Source organism: Cryptomeria japonica, chromosome 7 (genome assembly GCF_030272615.1).
Source record: "Cryptomeria japonica chromosome 7, Sugi_1.0, whole genome shotgun sequence".
Classification (NCBI taxonomy): domain Eukaryota; kingdom Viridiplantae; phylum Streptophyta; class Pinopsida; order Cupressales; family Cupressaceae; genus Cryptomeria; species Cryptomeria japonica.
The window spans coordinates 323,588,245-323,609,628 of NC_081411.1; the positions used below are offsets into that span (position 1 = coordinate 323,588,245).

The following is a 21,384-nucleotide window of genomic DNA, read 5'->3' on the forward strand; positions in this document are numbered from 1 at the left end:
TTTTTGAGAAGTAAATATTAGGTCAAAGTTAGAAAGTAATATCACCTAACATACATCATTTCTATAAGGATGAATTTACACAAGTGTTTTAACTCATCTCATTTTATAATTTTATATATCTCAACTTGAATCATACAATGCCTTAGTTATTGGAATGAGAAAACAATGACATGCTTTTTCATAATAGTCCAATAATACACAAATAATGTAACACTCTACATGTTCATTATAATTTTCATCGTTTTGAGCTAACAAACCATTAAGGGAAACATAGATGACTAACATATGTATAAGTATGGGCTTTCCATGAATAATAGGATTGAGGGCAAAAAGGTTAAACAAGCATTTTTCACTTTCCTCAAATACCTTTCAATTATCTTCCTTCCATTCAAATTTAACGTGTTTATTTTGCCTATAATATAATTGATTATTCCTTAAAGGATGTGAAGTTGTAAAAACTACTTTGGAGGGTACATGTTAGTAATTGCATCAATATTCTTAAAATCCACGTAAATGTCTCATTAAGACATAATGAATACTAGCAAGCAACCATTGCCAACACCAAAAGACATATTTCTCTTTTTTGTTATAATTGTGTAGCTTGGTATGGCTTTTAAATCACTCTCATGGAAGATTTCTAGCTTCACATAGGCTCCATTAGCATTATCTTTTCAAATACAATAATTTTTCAATATGTAAAAGTGGTAAATAAAGGTGGATATAGAGATGTAAATGAATTGTTTAAAATACCAAGATGCATAATAAATTAATATAATAAAAATTAAGGTAAATAGAGTACATGAAAATATTATTTTGACCATGTATCAACAATAAAGACAATGTTAGGTTTTAGTTAAGAACTCAAATTGGTTTAAATTGTTTATAATTGATACTAACAATCATTTTCAAAAAGCAAAAGATATGGTTTTTCCCCAAAAGTAACTCCCCATGCACGCAAGATTCCTCTAATCAATTCCAACAATTAATTTATTTGCAACTCCCCCACACACACAAATTTGAATTTTTAAACAATTAAATAATAATTACCTTTTAAATTTGATTTTCCATGAGCAAAATAAAATCCCAAATAATAAATATTTAATTCCCTTTTAAATTAATTATTTTTTAAAATATATTGTAGATTAAATAACTTAGCTAATGCAATTATCATAATATAATATTGCCCAATTTTCAATTTTATTAACTAATTAATCATTAATACTCAATTACCATTAATATATTAATATTAATACTTTCTTGCTAATATTATAGGATAAACATTAAACTAAAAATAAGGGTAACAGACTAAGACTATCCAACATAAAAGGCCAACAAGACTAACACTGCCATGATCGGGTAACCAATGAGCAAGGGTACCTGACAGGGATCTTGTTCCCGTAGGAATAATGGTCACGTCAAGGGTCTGACTGATAACTCTAGTTTTCCACTTTATCATTGGGTCATAAAGCACACTCAGACCAGAAATTTCAGGTGGAGTCGATGCTCGGTACTTGCAATTGCATCACTGAGAAATCATACATACATTTCTTCAACATTTACACGTACACCGGTGGAGAAGAGTCGTGAGATTTCGTGTCCCTCTGAAGTGGGTGATAGAATATCGTCACCTCGCACCCTATGCAAACTCGTACCCATACAAGAAAATGAACATAAGATATAACTCATACATAAAGTAGATATGGCAATCCAAGGTTAGTACAAAAGCATATAATCTAACATCTAAACATCCATAGAGATAAACTGCATAACCAACATCATATCATAGAATCATAATAAAAGTCATTACATTAGAGAGTATCATCCAGTCACAAAAACAACAGAATCAGAGTCAAACTAGGTTAAAGAGAATCTAATCAAGGGAGGGACATTACATGCATGCTTACATATGGAAGAACATTTTCATTTCATAATGTCAAAAAAGAAAAAGAAATCAACAACCAAATTATTGTGACTTACAAATGAAATTTTAGCAAAAGCTATTGATAACACCACATCACCTGAATCGCCTTTAACATTTTTGAAAAACCTAAGACAAAGATAAAAAATTAAGGAATTTAAAATAAAAAATTTAAATTGTAAAATTATTCTCAAAGAAGAAGGCATCCATAGCAAATCACCATCATGAATCACTTTCTTCATTATTGGAAGATATTATGAAGCAAGTTGGCTCAATGATGAGTTAGTTTGATCAATAAAATACTCATAGAGATTCATGTCATGAGTTGTATGAGACAAAGATATCCTAAAATTGAGTGAAACAAAAAGAGGTAACAAGACATCATATATGTAGTCTATTCCCCAATCCCAAAACCAATACACGAATTGTTATGAATTCAATACTGTTGTGAAAAGTCGTGGATGGTCTTTGATCAACCTCCTTATAAAAACCATGACATACCACTATATTTTTTTGAAAAAAAATTATTCTGATTTTATCATTAACAAAACCATTAATATATTGATGTGAAGGAATTTTAGGGTAGTCCTAGAGACTTTACTCAATATAGAGTCAGAAACCATTAAGTAGAAAGATATAAATGAAGACTAGTACCACAAAATTTATACATCATTTGATAGTGTCATTGATCATTAAGAAGACTTTGGAGACGTAGACTCTAAATGTGATTGCATGCCTTTTGAACATCGTATATAATGCAGTACATAGATTTATCTTCATGATCTAGAGGTTTTTTTTTTCATGTTTGTAATGATCCATTGTTGATTTGAGATTATCACTTTTCTACTGAGACCTTTGTGACACAAACAAAATCATTTGTTAAATATCTTACCACTTAAACTCATGTACTACACAAATGTTTGCAACTAATAGATCAATTTTCCTTATTTATATATTAGACAACTAAATTGTTCTCATTGTTGAACAGCTGTTAGCTGTATTTATCACAAATTTAATGCTCGATGTGATGCCAAGCTTATCCAAGCTTCCACAAAAATATCCGTTGTTGAACAGTTGTTAGCTGTATTTATCACAAATTTAATGCTCGATGTGATGCCAAGCTTATCCAAGCTTCCACAAAAATATCCAAGGTCGTGAAGATAAATGACACCCGGGAACCCCACACCAAATAATGAAGGGGATAGTCCACAATCTACACTTCAAACTTTTAGTTTCCATATCCTGGTAGTGGTAGATGCAACAATCATTACAAACTACAAACTACGTTCAACGAAATCTTTACAAACTAAGTTTACTAGCTAATGCTAGAGAAAGATGCGAGGTTCAACAAGGTTGGATGGCAATACCCAATTCTTATAAATTGTTCAAAATGGTATCAATAATTGAATCAAATCAACGAAGAAATGGAATCCAGAGATTCCCCACTTTACACCACAGTAGCAAAGCCAGTTGCAAAGATAAACAGAGCCTACGGATGCGTATATTTTTGTGCAATTCTGGGGCTTCTATATTATCGTATCAAGTACATGCCAAAAGAAGGATATGCAATATGGATATTGGTGTTTTGTGCAGAGCTAGGCTTGGCCTTCCAGTGGGTATTAGAGATGAGCTTCAGGTTGTGGCCAGTCGATCGATTTACTTATCCAGAAAGACTCTCTGAGAGGTAAACAATGATAAAAATATTGCATATGAGATCGAGAAATATGTTTTTTTATTAGATTTATGATAGTTTTTAGTTTTTAGTTTGAATTGTGTTTGATGCCCTCCTAAATGGCACAATTGTTAGTTCAAGATCAATCAACACAAAACACACAAAACGTTAGAGTTAATCAATCAAAAACCAAAACATGAAGGCATTCCAAAGGAGACACTAAAAACACATGCTAATGAATCTAACTAAAGAAGTAAGACAATGAGACATCTCCAACTGTCTCTTAGCATGAGATTAGCTCCTTCTCCCTTGTTCCTCTCCTCTCCAAGTTCCAAAATAGTGTAGCTCTCAGCAGCTTTTTGCACTATGGATGCTTATGGAGGATTGAGATTGTAGAATAGCTCCAAACATGAAATAAAAAGCTATTTTAATGTTAAAATGATGTATTTTAACCAAAAAGACAAGATTTAGTTATGCTATGCTAAATGCTCTCTAAAATGGCTATAGTCTAAATGCTTACAAGTTTTCAGGATCTGGATTATGAAGGAATGGGCTCTATTTATAGGAAAAATGGAGAAACGGATGGTTGAGATTGAGCAATCTCAACAAGGGTCAGGATTGAATGATTTCAAATCCATGTGAGGGCTTTCAACCCAATCCCAGGATGACAAGTGTCAATGTGAGATAGGTTGAGAGGAGAGGGAATAAGCATTAAATGCCTGATATGACCTTGGGATTTTGAGTCAAGGTTGGTTGAATGAATAAACTCTTTATTCAAAGAATAAAGCTTTTATCCAATGGATAAAATCTTGTGCAAATGTGAAATGGATGAATATGGTCAAACAATAAATGTTTGGGGAGACAAGATTGAAATAACCATAAATGGTTATGTAAGAGACATAAATGGTCATGTAAGAGCCATTAGTGGTCTTGGAAGACTTTGGGAGATTAAGTGGTTGAAAGTTGGAAGCCTTTAATGGTTTTCAAAGACTTTGGGGTATTTGAGAAGTGACTCCATTTTGCTTAGGAATGTGACAATAATTAGGGGATGGATTAGGCTAATTAGGAAGGGGTTAGAAGAATCTAGAAGGGGATTAGATTTTGCAAGTGGATTTGGTGGGTGAGGGAAAATAGGATTTTTAAAAAAAAAAATAAAAATTCATTTATTTCAATAAATGTGTGCAAGTTGCATTTGTAGGAAAATGCAAGTGGGGGGGTTTTTTAAAATGATTTAAATAAATGTTAATTTATTTAAAAGAGGAAAAGGGGGATTTAATTAAATAAATAGATTTTATTTATTTAATTGATTGTGAATTTGATTTAATGAATTAATTAAAATAAATTGAATAATTTATTTAATTAATAGAAGAATGTTTGGGGATGAATTAATTAAATATTAATTTAATTAATTGATGGCTAGTGGATTTTTAATCAAATAAATACGAAATATTCATTTAATTAAAATGGACAGATTTATGTGACTACAGTGTTATTTTTTAATTTAATATATAAGATCACTTTTTTCCCTTATAGATTTAAAATATATCTAATTAAAACTACAAATTATCATACATCCATGAAAACTCATACCAATTATTTCCTTATAATAATATGGATTACGCTTGTTAACAAACAGGTTTGAGAGGGAGCTACCTCCCATTGATGTATTTATATGCACGGCTGACCATGTTAAAGAACCTCCACTGGATGTTTCAAACACTGTATTGTCTACTCTGGCTTTTAATTATCCAGTAGAAAAATTGACATGTTATGTATGGGATGATGGAGGATCCCCACTCACCTTTTATGCTCTGTTGGAAGCTTCACGTTTTGCAAAGATATGGGTTCCTTTTTGCCATAAGTATTCCATTCAGCAGCGATGCCCAGAAGCATATTTTTCTGAATATTATGTCAATGAAAATGATAACTTCCCCTTCATTACAGAATGGGAAAATGTCAAGGTGTGCAGCTTAAATCTAAGCTTAGAATAATAGTAGCACTCTTCAGTATAAGTTATTATGTTGTTCGACTTTAGTTAATTGGTTATCTTCGTTTAAGAATAAAATCTTCACAGTATATTGATTTGAGTGGCTGAAGTTGATATTGAAAAGTTTGTGTAGAAATTGTACGAGGAGATGAAATATCGTATAAATAGCACTGTAGAGAGAGGCACTGTTCCAGAACATCAATGCAAAGAACACAATGGCTTCAAAGAATGGAAACCGGAGATGACTCCACGAGACCACCCGAGTATAGTTCAGGTCTAAATAATCATTGTTAAAAGATTATATCTCTTAAACAAATTATATTGCTTTAACTTTTTGAAAGTAATAAAATATTCCAGAGCAAGTGGAATATTTTTATCCAGTCACATGCAGATATCATTAAATGGCTTTAAAATATTGTCTATTTATTTAACAAAACCAGATCACTACTTACCCACTATTTAATCTCTCGAGTTTATTAAATATTGCTGTGCAAATTTTTTCAATCCTAAATACAGGTTTCGCTGGAAAGGGGCAACGACATTAACGTTGAGGGCCATGATTTGCCCAGACTTGTTTATGTGTCCCGTGAAAAAAGACATGATATTAAAACGCACTCTACGTTATTGATGTGCACTCTTCAATAGTCAAATAATCAATAGCAACTTTACACCCCATTCCTATAAAAAGTGGTGAATAGCTTTACAATTTTGACTATTTTTGATTTGAAATATTTTTTTTAATTTATTAGATTTTATTGTCTTTTTATATGTTTTTCATGTAGGCTTTGCTTGCAACTAGGATCCTATGAGGGGTGCGACAAGTTCTCTTTCTATATAGATCAAACAAATCTTTTTCATTATCATAACTACTCTTGCTATCATCATCTAAGTATTTCATGTGGGTCATCATCTAAGAAAGTTCTCTTTCTATATAGGTCAAACAAATCTTTCTCATTATCATAACTACTCTTGCTATCATCATCTAAGTATTCCATGTGGGTCATCATCTAAGAATTTCATGTGGGGTTAGGTTTTCACACAAAAACCTATTCTCTTAAAATAATAGGACATAAATCCAAAGACACATAGGATGATATAAATTATAAAAAATGTTCCAACCATTATAAAACAGTTCATTTTACTTGACATGACTAGTAATTCTTAGAGTTTTGTTTACTTATGTGTCTAACAAATCTTTATTCTTGATATAATTCTATTAAAAAAAAATTCCAAAACTAATATAATAGAAACACTAAGACACAAAATTCAAGCATCAAATAATACTCAAAACACACTTGAATAAGCCACTCTTTAATGATCAAATAACTAATAACAACTTTACATTTCACTCTGGTAAAAAAATAAAAAAATAAAAAAAATTATTATTTAGCTTTGAATATTGGACAAAATTAGGTGAATGAACTGCTATCAGCTATGATTAATAATTCTTAAAATTCTATTCATATATAAATCGAATATTTCCTCCAAGTTATCGTACCCTAGATGCTCAATGTGTGGCCAGGCATCCATTAATCATTCTTAGAATTCTATTCATATATGAATCGAATATGTAGTCCTCCTTTTCTATATAGCTGATGCTCAATGTGTGGTCAGGCTTCCCGGTAAAATATTCGAGTCATACAACCAAAACCCCATGCCCCAAAATGAAGGGGAAGGTAGTCAAATCTCTTGGGATAGTTGGGAATGTAGTACATAATTCTGTCTCTGAAATTTGGATTCTATAACCTCATAGATGCCACAACATTAGAAACTAGAGTCATGGAATCTAACTACAGTCATGGAATCTTTACAAACTAGGGTTACTAACTGATGTTCGAGAAAGATGCAAGGTTCAGCTAAGTCGGATGGCAATGCCTCGTTGTTATAAATTGTCTCAAATGGTTTCAATAATTGAACTGAGTCAAGGAGAAGATGGAGTTCACAGATTCGCCACTTTACACCGCAGTACCAATGCCAATTGCAAAGATAAACAGAGTTTATGGATGCGTATATTTTTGTGCAATTCTGGGGCTTATGTATTATCGGATCCATTATATGCCAAGTGAAGGATATGTACCGTGGATGCTGCTATTTTGTGCAGAGCTAGGTTTGGCCTTCCAGTGGGTATTAGAGATGAGCTTCAGGTGGAGGCCTGTGGATCGATTTACCTACCCAGAAAGACTCTCTAAAAGGTACATAATTAAACAGATGAAATTTGCCCAGATTGTCATATTAGGTTGCTATATTTTTAGATTTAATGGTATAATTTTTTTTTTCATCAACATGATACACCTTCAGAATGAGACAACAAATGACCAATAAATGACCAACATGTTTATATAAATATGGGTTAGGTTTCTTATAAGATTAAGAAACGTGTTTCCCTGGGAGTAATATGATTATGCTTGTTCATGAACAGGTTTGGGAGGGAGCTACCTCCCATTGATATATTTATATGCACGGCTGACCCTGATAAAGAACCTCCACTGGATGTTTCAAACACTGTATTGTCTACTCTGGCTTTTAATTATCCAATAGAAAAATTGACATGTTATGTATCGGATGATGGAGGATCCCCACTCACCTTTTATGCTCTGTTGGAAGCTTCACGTTTTGCAAAGAGTTGGGTTCCTTTTTGCCACAAGTATTCTATTCAGCAGAGATGCCCAGAAGCATATTTTTCTGAATGTTATGACAATGAAAGTGACAGCTCGTTCACTACAGAATGGGAAAATGTCAAGGTATGTGTAGCTCACAAGAATATTAACACTCATTGGTATTAGTTTGTTTGACTTTAATTGATTAGTAATCTTCTTTGAAGAGTAGAAAGATTTGTTAAAATTATAATCCCAATGACCCTTGTTTTAAACCTGTCCTGTTTTATCTGCAATGCCTTTAGTCTGTTGAAAACATTTAATAAGTTTTATTCATTTCCGTATACTATTTTTTCTTTACATTACTTGTTTTATAGGCTCCTTCTACTGCAGGTATGGCTAGCCTCTCCATTGAATGGCTTCCCTTTCCTTTAAATGCTGTTACTGATGTAAAACATCATTGCATATTTATTTTTATGTATGCATAAAAGCAGTTGTTCAATATATGGTTTAATATTTAGTTGAGCATGTTTCAATGATAGTTATATTTGTTGATTTAATGTCTAATATTTTCATTAATATTATTCAATAGATGCAATTTTGAAGTTGTCAGTATTGATGAGAGCATCTATAACTGAATGAAATATATTCTTTAGATCTAAAAATTAACAAAACATGTCATGTCATATTAATGCATCAGTAAATTATACTTAAGCCATAACTATGTATCTAAATTTAACTTTTTTAGAGTCTTTTGTAGAGACTTCAACAAAAAGCATACTGATGTTGCATCGTATATGATGATATGACCCTTAAACCTTAATTGTAAGCAGGAGGCTTGTTATGTAAGCTACTGTAAAACCTTGAGAAATTGAAAATTTTCAGATAAAATATTAGAAAACATGAAAATAAGATACTCAATTACTGAATGACCCTCATTAAATAAAAGTGTCTTTCTTCTTTTTTTCTTTTCTTTTTCCTAAAAACAGAGAACAGTGTTCTTTTTGTATGCTCAAATAATCTGACAAAAGGCTTTTTGTTTACTCTGCTACGAAACAGAGCACTCCGTTTTAAACTTTTCTATGTAAAACAGAGCTGAAACTCTCTGTTAATGTGATATCTATAAAACATATTTTGATGTTCATCATTTTTATTATTATTTGTTCACCTTCCTCTGCCTTTTTCTAAAAGCCTTACAGCTCATGAAATTAATAGATAGACTTGATATTGAAATCTGTATAGAAATTGTACGAGGAAATGAAATATTGTATAAATACAAGTGTTGAAAGAGGCATTGCTCCAGAACATAAATATAAAGAAGACTATGGTTTGAAAGAATGGAAACCGGAGATGACTTCACGAGACCACCCGAGTATAGTTCAGGTCAGAAAATTCAATGTCAAAATATTATCTTTAAAATCATATTGTTTCAACTCTTTAAAATTTTGATGGGGAATATTTTTATCAATTTACTTACATGTACCATTAAATAGTTTTGAATATCTCCAATTTACTAAATATTTCTTTGTAATTTTGTTCAAGCCTTCCTACAGATTTTGCTGGAAAGAGTCAAAGACATTAACTTTGAGGGCCATGATTTGCCCAGTCTTGTTTATGTGTCCCGTGAAAAGCGACCTGGACACCCCCATAATTTTAAGGCCGGTGCTCTTAATGTTCTGGTAATAACAAATATCCCTGATTCCATCTCATTTTTCTGTTATGTTGTCAGTGGATTATGATTTGCGTAGATTTTGAAATACACAAACAATATATAGAAAATTGCTACAGATTCAACTTGATTACATCATGTCTGTGACATAGGTCTTCCTTAGAGACTCAATAACAGTGGGACCTCTATGTTGAGATGACAGCCCTTAACTTCAATTGGACTTGTTTGTTCTATGCATTAAGTATGGAACAAATTAAATGCATGAGATGCATCACATACCATCATGCTTCTATTTGATGCCGAGCAAGCCCATTTGAAGTGTTAAAAAATCAAACCTCTGAAATTCGCTCTTCAACATTGTCATCATTTTAGATTAATAAATCTATTTAAGGGAGAGGATTTAGTAGTTGAGTGTGTTTCAATTGTTGTGATAGTAGTTGCTGATTTAATACACATATTTATTAATTTAATGTCCATTTTTTTTACAATATTGCACCAATAGTTATGACTTTAATACCCATTGAATCAAATGTACCTGTAGTTGTAAAAAACAACCAATCATGTGATGACACATCAGCTGCACAAGTATGGGGGCTCCTTATGCACAACTATTGGTCTCACCTATTTTTTGGGTTGTTTTGGATACCTTGACAAAAGGCCTGTTGATGTGGCATCATATTGGATGATGTGGCCCTCAAACCTTAGTTATAAGCAGGGGACTTGCCAAATAAGCTGGTGTAAAAAAATTGAAAGTGATTTGAAATTTCCATGTAAAAATTTTGAAAAATATGAAATTAAGATAATCAACTACTAAATCATCTCCCCTAATACAATTTTTTAAAATAATTACCCAAATTTACTTATTTCTCTCTTTCTCAAATATACGACAATAAACGTTAGTAAAAACAGCATCTTCACAAATCATTGTGGCTTTTCTAAAATTTGTTCAGCCTTTTCTCATTAAAATCGGGGTTTAGTCTCTACTCCTAGGATATTCTAAACAATGGCTCAGCCTTCCTTTCATCTCAAATGAGCTTTGACACACTCCTTTAATCAAATTGTGGATAAATCCTTATTTGGAACAGGTTGACATCTAATTTTCTAAGGCGGACTGTTGAACTTTGACGGATGCAAACTAGAGCTTAAAAAACAAATCACTCTCCCTTTATCTTTAGCCATTCACAAATGATAGTGTCATCATTTTAACATAATGAATATTTATAGTCTTTCAAATTATATGAAAGGCATTCAAATTTTGTTTGACTGCTATTTTTTTTGCACGCAAACATTTAGGCTTATATAATCTTTTAAACATATTTTTAATTTCTTTTTTAATGGAGTTTTTCATTGATTGCTTATTGTACTCTTTATTCCAACATGTCTTTTGATGGCGATTCTTCAATTCACAAGTAGAACAATGATGAAGATCTCAACAGTTTTCCTTTCTATGTCCTCCTCTCTGAGAAGATGAGCAATACACAGATTGCATTCTTTCTTCTGATTTGGATGAATCTGTAACACTTGTAACATCATCTCTTTCTTATAACCATATCCAAGACTCTCATTTGGTCTAGTAAATGATTGAACAGACTTTCTAATTTCTTGCCCATACTGTTCCAAACCCTTTTTTCCATAATCCATTTTCTTCATGATCTTAAAATAAATAAATTTTTAAATCATAATTTGTTATTAATATCACAATCTACAAAAATTATAGATTCAAACATACTCTTTATCTGAAAAAGCTTTAATTACATCACTTGTATCAAACGTAAATCACTTGCCTCACATATTGAAGGCATCAATCTTAGACGCTCATTTTTCTTCCTGCATGTTGAGAGCAATTAATCTACCTAGGTATTTTTTCTTTATACGTTTCTATTTATCTTTCTAAAAACCAATATTAATATTGATTTAAACCACTTTAAGATTCTTCCAATTCTTTATTTTCCTTTATTAAATTTCCATTTTCTTTCTTCACTATTTCGCCAGTCTATCTTATTGAAAGAAATAATCTAGATTTACTCGAAACTACCTTTGATTGACAGCTTGCAATCTGCCATCACCTAAAGAACAACATTTAGCTGATCGAATTCACAAATGCCTACGAACTGTCTTATGGTGATGACAATCTTTCAGACTTCTACGATTTTCAAACCTAATCTGATCTCCTTTGGTGGTAGAGGCTAGTAGCTTTGAACTCCTGCAAATCTTTCTCCTTTCTGTCTTTTGGCAACGGCTCTCATACCAAATGTAGATTTTCAATCACACATGAAAATTGCTAAACCAAACACCAAACTGATTTCGTACACACAAAGTATGTCAACTTGATTACAACATCCCTCGATAGAGATCTTCTTCCTCAGACTTATAGACTTAACAACAGGGGATCTCTCTATATAAATAACAGTCCTAAATGTAGACTGTAACTGAATTTGTTTGTGCTATCCATTTAGCATGCACAAAACAAATCACCTAAACTAAAATTCTAAATATAGAACTTTGAAATTTCCTAAACCAAACTCAAATTGATCTGATACACACAAGGATCTTTCTTTCATTCAACTAGATTACAGCATGTCTCGATAGAAATCTTCTTCCTCGTCTTATAGACTTAACAACAGGGGATTTTATATATAAATAAGTCCAAGAAATATACTGTAATTGAACTTGTTTGTTCTATCCATTTAGCATGCACAAATCAAATCACCTAAAATAAAACCCTAAGTATAGAACTCTAAATATATAACGGATCATGCGTTATTCGTGTGATCCATCACATACCTACAGTTAAGACTGTCTCTTTATTGTGGTTTACGTTCTGGCTGTATAAGCTCTTTCCATATGAATCATACTGATGGTAATGATTGTCATCTTTATCTTGTGTCTGCAGATTAGAGTCTCTGCTCTAATGAGCAATGCTCCATTCATTCTTACTCTGGACTGTGACATGTACGCCAACAACTGTGATGCCCTTAGGGAAGCTATGTGCTTTTTCATGGACTCTCCAACAGGGCACCAATTTGCCTATGTACAGTTTCCCCAAAGGTTTCATGGCATTACCAAATACGATCTGTATGCCCATTGGACGAATTTTCATGTGAGTATTTATAAGAAAATCAACTGCTGCCCTAAAACATATGCACTCAAATGACCTATACGTTTATAAATCATGATATACAGATACGTCATAAGGGAATGGATGGAATCGAAGGTTCGACATACGTGGGTACCGGATGCGTTTTCCGCAGGGACGTCTTATGTGGAAGCGAGCGACAACACAGCTCCTCGAATTCAATCAAAGAGCTGATTAGTTCATCAATTTTAAGCATGGAGAAAGCTGCTCCATCCAAGCGATTGGACGAGGCAAAAGAGCTTGCCAACTGCGGGTATGAGGAGAACACCCAATGGGGGAAAAAGGCAAATACAAATTAAAATCTTGATATTTTTATCAGTTGGATCAGTTTCTTGCAATCATTATCTGACATTGAATCCTTTTCACAGGTCGGCATGCTCTACGATTGTGCCGTGGAAGATATTTTGACAGGGTTATCTATTCACTGCAGAGGATGGAAATCTGCTTACTGCTGTCCCAAAAGAGATGCTTTTGTGGGGTCTGCGCCTGTTAACCTGAATGATACTCTCATCCAAAATAAAAGGTGGGCAACAGGTTTACTGGAGATTTTTGCCAGCAAATATTGTCCAGTTACTTATGGGATTCGCCATACAAAACTAGCACAGAACATGTGTTACAGCTATTACTTTCTGTGGGCTCCATCTTCATTACCTTTAATCTGCTACGGTTTGGTACCAGCCTTATGCATGGTTGCAGGCCTATCGGTATTTCCTCAGGTAGTTTTACCCCTCACATTTAATATTTTGAGTTTTGTATATTGTTTAATAACTTTCCTTCCGCTAAGAAGAAACATAGTCTATCTACAGCCAAGGATATTGATAAATTGTTTCTGATTTGATTTTTTTTTATATTGATTAATAACTTTCTGTTTGTTATTAGACATCATGTTTCTACGGTTTGTACAAATACTTGTCTATATTTTTATTGAGATAACTGGGTGAATCACTTTGCTTCGACTTTTTAATTGGACCTGTAATATACCATCACAATGATTGAAAACAAAAAAAATCTATTATTTCTTGCAGATTTCAGATCCATGGGTTCTCCTATTTCTATTTTTACCAATATGTGCATATGGACAAAATGCTCTAGAGTTTATATATGTGGGAAGAGGCTCTTTAAAATCTTGGTGGAATGATCAAAGGATGTGGATGATAAAAGGCGTGTCTTCCTATCTGTTTGCGCTCATTCAGGTCGTCTGTAAACTACTTGGAACATCCAAAGTGGGTTTCGAAGTGACAAGCAAAATGTTTGATAGCGAATTAGGCAAACGATATGAGGCAGAAATTTTTGAGTTGGGGGTTTCGTCTGTGTTGTTTATACCTTTTTCTATCATAGCATTGATAAATCTGATGGCATTAGCGTGTAGAATTGTAGGCGTTATGAGAGAAGGTTATTCAGCCATGGCAGATATGTTTGTGCAGGTGGTGATGTCGAGCTTCATAGTAATAAATAGCTATCCGATATACGAGGGTATGTTGGTGAGGAAGGACAAGGGAAGAATGCCTACTTCAATCACTGTGTTCTCTACATTGGCTGCGGTGCTTGCCTGTTCAACAGCTTCGGCCCTATCGCAGTCTTCTGAAACTTCGATTTTAAAAAATTGACTTATGAAGTTTGAGATAATGTTTTATCTGTAACTAATGATAGCAAATCTTAAACTGAAACATGGTATGCAGCAGTAAAACAGGACATGAAGCTAATTTTTGAATCTATCATCCATTCATGTAGTACCCCTACCGTAATCGATTTCTAACCTTGGTTTAATCTTGATTAGTTAATCGTAATATTATGTTATAATCAGATGTTAATTTTACGCATAGCTATTGATGTGGTTCTCACACTAGTTTTATGCTAGTTGTTTAGTGTTCTTATTCCATGGTATTCATCGAGCTAACGCATTCATTAAGTTTTATATAAGTATGCATGTATGATCGTTGGTTGCAGGAGATTTCAGGTATGAAGTCGCATGAGTGCGAGGTTCGTCATCACCTGGTTTTGCAGGTTTGAGTATACCCTTGTTAATCCCTAGAGTCGGATTAGGTGGTCGTGAGACCCCAGTTGACCTTCGTCGTGCTCAAGTGAGCATCGTCAGTCATCGTCGGTAATCCCTTCTTGTTTGGGTTTGCGAGTCGTCTGTTTGGTTGACCTTCTCGGTTTGCGTGCCTGGTGTGTTTGGTTATTTGATTAATTAGTCCTTAGTAATTTCTTGATTAAATATATGCGTTTGTGCATTGAAGATTAATGGATTAAATTGATTGAGAATTCGTTATGCGATTTCGTTGTTAATGAATTGCTTATTTTAAGTTGGGAGTGAATTCGATCAAATGACTGTTTTTGAATATTAAATGCATTATTATATATGTTGTCGAAAAGAAAGTTGGTTTTTATTATCGCAATGGATTGACTGTATTCTGTCGGATTATTAAATTAAAACGGCTAAATTTGTTTAAATGAGGAAATCGAATTTTTAATTGAAATAGCAAGCTATATTGTTGATATTGTTGAAAAGGATTAAATTTAGAGGATTATTGGTAAATAAAAGTTTTTATTCCAAAAAATGGAATTTTTGGGTCAACTCCTCCATATTACCCAAATTTGGGAAATTGGAAGGATGGACAATTTTGGAGAAGATTTTGGGGAATCTGACAGGTGGGCTCTCCCTCAGCCATACCAGGATTGCGAATTGAGGTAGGATTCTGAATTGGTTATTGAAAATCAATTTGATTGTTCATATGAATTTGGCTGGAAAATTTGGTTTTGAGTTTTTGGTTTTGAGATGCTGGTTATTCCTCCTTGATTTTGGGCGTTTGAAACCCTTGGGCTTTTGTAGAGAATGAGAAAACCCTACATGAGAACATGATATCTATCTTATTTTGTTTAATTCGAATTTAAATTGAATCGAAATTTATTTCAATTCTGTGATGGACGTTTTGCTTTATAGTTCGAACTGTGTTTACTATGGAAAATATTTATTTATTATGCCGAGCTGGGCGTTCATTTTAGTCGAACTGTGTGTTTTAAATTAGCAAATTATTATTAAAATTTCGAACTGTGTGTTCGAAGCAAGTTTCGAATGCTGGCGTTCGAACCTGGGCGTCATTGTTTTTTTTGTGCTCGGATTGTGTTTTGGGGATGGGAGGCGGGGAGCGGAGCTCCACCCGCTCCCTCCCCTCTCCACCGCTCGCACCCCCCTTCATTCCCAGCTCGTCCCCCTGGTTCCTCCCCCCACCATTCGCAGGTGTTAAGGCCTTCGGCCGCGGCTCACTGCGGTGGCCGCAGGGCCGCGGTGGCCGCAGGGCGCCGCGGGCCTGCGGGCACCGCAGCGGCGCCGCCGCCTGGGCAATGCCCTGCGGCTAGGGTTAGGGCATAGCCCGCCCTCGCCGCTAGGGTTAAAAGGCATTCTTTTTCGTTTTTAAAATGTAGTTTTTAAAAAAAACGTAGTTGGTGGTAAACGTTATTTTTTTTTATGCGTTTCTTTTAGTGTTTTAAATTAGTTATAAAATGATTTTCTTTAAAGTGTAATTTCTTCTATCAAAAAAAAAAAAGAAAACTTATGATATTTTGTATCATTTTAATGATAGTCAATTTAATGTTAGGATAATTGGAATTGTAAGTTCGATTAAGGTATTATTGCTTGAAAACATAATAGAGAACAATCTGTTGTTGGGAAAATCGTTTTAATACGATGGAATTATTACTGATGATATTAAATGCTATATAGAACATATCAGTTGAGTAATTGAAAAGTAAGTGATATATTTATCGTGGGTATTTGAATTTAAACGATATGTCTTGGAAGTAATTATCTCCATTTAGATTCTCTTTCTACATTTTTATTTCCGTAATCCGTGTTATGTAACTGGAATTGAAATTATAAATCTGTAGAGATCGATTTTAGACCAGTATGTCTATGATGCTTGTTGGAGATTAAATATCTTATTTTAATTGTTTAATGGTTGTCTGAATTGGATTATTATGAATTTGGTTTAAGAACTCATTACGGCTTAAATTGCCTGTTCAATGCTTGAACCTTAGGAGTTAGGAAACCAAGAACAACTTATCCCCAGTTGAGGTAGATAACGGTAATATGATTTGGAACTTGTAGAAAACTTGATCGTTTTTAATGTTTAAATCAATTTGAGGGAATAATGTCTTTTCTGATTATTGCCTTGCGAGTTTAATTTCTGTATTCGCCTTAATTATGAAATGGCATGTTTTGCTTTGTAAGTAGGACCCTGTCGTATAGATGATTTGGTGTTCCTGTATCAGTCCTCGAATTCCGAGTTGATTGTTGAAATGTGATGTTGTCATAGTTGGTCATATCCTCGTTGTGTGAGTCGAATAATGATTCGTGGTTAACCTTAGTTGTCAGGTCTCTAGTTAGAGTACCGTCAGTAAGTGATTACCCTTGAGTCGTGTTTGACCAGATGATTGCTCTTCTTCTTGAACTCCGTTCGTCTGACCGTGTGTATCCCTTGGTTCGAGTTCGTCTGAGTTAGCCTAGTGTCGTATGGGAAAGTGGCTTTCGATTGGGGGCCGCGCCCAAAGTGGCTGCTGGGTAACCCATCGAAAGTGAGTCTAATAAGTGATAACCTAAGTAGATTAGAATATAATCTTTAATTAAGATAATTGTGCCTCACACATGAGACGAATGCTATCATAGATTCGGCATGCTGTGAGAAGGCCTGAAATGGCAAACTACCTTCCTTGTCATCACGAGAGGATGTGTGGGTCCACATGAGGCTTGGATGGGCCGGAAGTTCGGATTAGGTTGCCAGGGTTACCAGTGTATGGGCCGGGACCTATGAAGACTTGCCATGGTATCCATACCAGGTTGTGTGATGACACTTGTCCCTATGTTCGCTAGTGTGTTGTCGTCTTGTCCTGTTTTGAGTACCTCTGTGAGTCGTCCTTCGTCGCTGCCCTTGTGAGTATCGGTTTCATGTTAGACCCTGGGTGGTGATGGTTCAGTTTTATGGATGCTCTCATGGACTCTTATGTTATTAGCTTTGATTATGTTCAGCTGGATCCTGTTCCTTGTAAGGATCGTTTATGTATTTATTGACCAGTGTGGTCGCTTGTATATTGCTTATGTATCGCCTAGATGGCTGGATTGTATAGTGTAACCTCTTGTACTCTTAACCTTATTATTTATCCGAGGGGGTCTTGCAGTTGCGCAGACCCGGAGATGTAGCCCTTTAGGGGTGAACTCCGAGATCATTATTGGTGTCATGTGGTGTATTCTCTTATGTTTCCTTTATTCAGCTTTATCATGTATGATTAATTTATGTTAGAATGGTTAAGTGGATAATGAAATTAACTCTAAATGCTTATATTCAGTTCTATCTTGAATGCCATGTGGATCGAATGCATAATTGGTTGAGATGCGATTTATCGTAATGCATGTGTGAAATCGTCCTTTGAAATGCAATGAATTGGGTTATGGAATAATGTATCTTAGAGTAACGAATTATACTCAGTTGTTGTTAACGAATTTAAATATGCTTGGAAAGATCTCTTATGCTTTGATGAAATCCTAGTGCATTAGAATGTTAGATGTAGGGGTTGTAATTTTAAATGAAAGGCTTGAATGAGAATCATGAATGGATCTTAATGATGAATCCTTGCTTGTGATTTATATTTCCATCTTTGAAATAAATTATCCTGATTATGAATTATCTCATTATTAAGATTTTCAGCGTAATGGATTAATGGTGTGAGTTAAATGAATTGTGATTTAAGTAATCTCGTTGGGAAACTCTTTAGGAGTTAATGGAAGTCTTCCGCTATGTAATCTGAATCTTTGTTATCATGTTGCTTCTTATGTGTTGTAACTTTAAAAAAAAAAAAATTTGCACTCCATTCTTGTGTTATTTTGGCTTATCCCTTCGGGGTTTCCTGGCGGGGCATTACAATTCAGGTCGGAATCCTGTGAATGATGCTATAAGCTGAGACAAATACTCTTGTTAGCAATCTAAATACTAATCAGTTTTTACGGACCACTCTCCTTAAATGTTAGTCAATTTTATCTTTCAAATTGAATTAAATGTTATAGATATTTATCTTATTTTTATTGATTAAGATTTATTTTCTATCATTGAAACGAGTGTTCTTTAAAAATTATTAGGTTATACGATGAACAAGATTTTAAGATGTAACATTAAGGATATAAGTTAAATTAGTAAAGAGAATAAATTTAACATTGATGTGGATGGTTTAAGTTATTTTTTGGGTGATTTTTCAAAATATAAAAGTAGTTGTTATTTAATTTCTTATTATTAGGTTATACGATGAACAAGATTTTAAGATGTAACACTAAGGATATAAGTTAAATTAGTATAGAGAATAAATTTAACATTGATGTGGATGGTTTAATGAATGGTTTAAGTTATTTTTTGGGTGATTTTTCAAAATATAAAAGTAGTTGTTATTTAATTTCTTATATGAATATATGAAGACAGTTTTTCTAAAATAGAATTATCATAAATAAAGAATTGCATATCATTAGAGGTAGGTAGCAGTTAACGATACATGGGTTCTATTTTTATCATGAGCAAATAAAATTATAGCAAGATTCCATTCGTTACAAGCATTTAGAGTGTAACTCAGTTAATTTTTAATTTTTTAATTTTGTTTGTCAAGATTAATTTCAAAGAGTTAAGGCTTTGTCTAAGACATTTTTGATTGGGAGCATAATAAGTTGCTAGAAGTAGAGTGTTTGTGGGACACCAAAAAAAGATGGAACTTTGCCCTCGTAATCTCTATTGAATTTAGCCCCCTCTCACCTCTAAATTCTATGATACATGAATGCATTGAAATAGCAAGTGAAATTGGTTAGTGTTTTATGATTGATTTTGATGACTCTTGCATCTCATTTCAACATTATCATTCAAGAAGTTACTTAATTAGAATAGTTATGTTATGTACTCATGCCTTCTTAAATATGTCTTATGAAATGAAAGGTGAATTATAATGAACAATTTATTTAACACGTGGAAAAAAGAGTAATGTTAAATCTAGGTTTAAACAAATGGATACTAATGTGTATTGTGTTCCCTAAAGTGGGTGTTGATCATAAGATTGGCAAGGGTAGTGGATACCTTTAAAGAAACTATATAGAATGGATGGATACTCATGGTTAGAAGCACATGAAGTAAACCCCAGCCAATGTAAATATAAATTTGAGTAAAAAGTTAAACTCCCTTCAATGATTTTTATCTCCCTTAAGATAGGGAATAATTAAACTCCCTTCAATGATTTTTATCTCCCTTAAGATAGGGATTAATTATTGATCCTATTGAATTACTTGAGACATTAGTAAAGTGAATTATTTATAATGATGGAAATATTAAGACTAACAATTATGGTCAATTGTACTTGTATTGGATATAATGGCGATGGCTAGTGTGCATGAATAATTATGTTAAAGTAAACAGGAAGCAGATCTAGAATAAATAAATTACATACTTGTAAATTTATATATTGTCAATCATTTTTGATCCACAAGGTAATAATAGTTTTATCGTTTAATGTTTTATGAAATTGTGATTGAAGTTATATAATATTAGAATTTATGTGTAATGCTGTTTAGTGGAGGTATGAAGTGTAAAATCATGTAATTTAGCAGTGGATAAGTGTTGAGAACCTTCATTATGTTTTAATTTTGGATCTGTACATGAATGGGTTGTAAAAGGGTGCTGAAAGGTCAATTCTATTGATCTTTGGTCAAAATTAGACCCCTACGATTTATACCTATGGGTTGGAGACTATGAATATATGTGATACTATCCTTAGGGCTTAGTACATCCCTTCTTAAGTCCAGAAACCATGTAACGATGAATTTGAAGTCCTTAATAAAGTGACAAGTCACTCTCCATCCCCTACTCGCCAAGGTTCATTAATGAACTTGGGATTCACAACAAGACTACCAACTCGCAACTGTATGAACCACCTTGTAAAGGTCGTCGAAAAGAGTATACAAATATGCTTCACACCTCCCCATTCAATTCGATTCAAGTTGAATTCCTATATATTATTCATGTGTTGAAGGGTTTGGGGATTTCACTTCATTGTGTTTTCTTTTTGTTTTTTATTGCATTCTTGTTGAGTATTAAAATAGAGATTCTGGGAAGGAAAGAGAAGAAGGAAGCTATTGGACTGGACTTATCAAGCTTGACGTGGAGTTGGAGAAAGGAGACTCATCCCTACGAAATATGTAGAATGAGATGTCTCATTTCACCTTACTTTTGTTGAGTTGGTTTATTTTAATTAGACCTGTAATATACCATCACAATGATAGAAAACAAAATAATTCTATCATATCTTGCAGATTTTAGATCCACGGGTTCTCCTATTTCTATTTTTACCAGTATCATGTGCGTATGCACAAAATGCTCTAGAGTTTA

At 33.5% G+C, this 21,384-nt stretch overlaps 2 protein-coding genes across 5 annotated transcripts; both read left to right on the top strand.

Moving 5' to 3' along the window:
* Positions 1-3,122: 3,122 nt before the first annotated feature.
* LOC131855873 (cellulose synthase-like protein E1) lies at positions 3,123-6,702 on the top strand. Of its 2 annotated transcripts, none has more exons than XM_059208091.1 (3): positions 3,123-3,602; positions 5,227-5,551; positions 5,702-6,702. In XM_059208091.1, exons 1-3 carry the CDS (start codon positions 3,343-3,345, stop codon positions 5,708-5,710), a joined length of 594 nt encoding a protein of 197 aa, XP_059064074.1. In that variant the 5' UTR covers positions 3,123-3,342; the 3' UTR covers positions 5,711-6,702. The 2 variants fall into 2 exon arrangements, with proteins under 2 accessions (XP_059064074.1, XP_059064073.1); XM_059208090.1 differs by having other exon boundaries at positions 5,711-6,702.
* A 492-nt stretch (positions 6,703-7,194) lies between these two features.
* LOC131046710 (cellulose synthase-like protein E1) lies at positions 7,195-18,978 on the top strand. Of its 3 annotated transcripts, XM_059208088.1 has the most exons (10): positions 7,195-7,769; positions 7,997-8,318; positions 9,414-9,554; positions 9,725-9,850; positions 12,734-12,940; positions 13,024-13,260; positions 13,345-13,692; positions 14,002-14,169; positions 14,401-14,703; positions 18,900-18,978. In XM_059208088.1, exons 1-9 carry the CDS (start codon positions 7,510-7,512, stop codon positions 14,581-14,583), a joined length of 1,992 nt encoding a protein of 663 aa, XP_059064071.1. In that variant the 5' UTR covers positions 7,195-7,509; the 3' UTR covers positions 14,584-14,703; positions 18,900-18,978. The 3 variants fall into 3 exon arrangements, with proteins under 3 accessions (XP_059064071.1, XP_059064070.1, XP_059064072.1); XM_059208087.1 differs by having other exon boundaries at positions 14,002-14,703; XM_059208089.1 differs by lacking the exon at positions 14,002-14,169.
* The last annotated feature ends 2,406 nt before the right edge of the window (positions 18,979-21,384 follow it).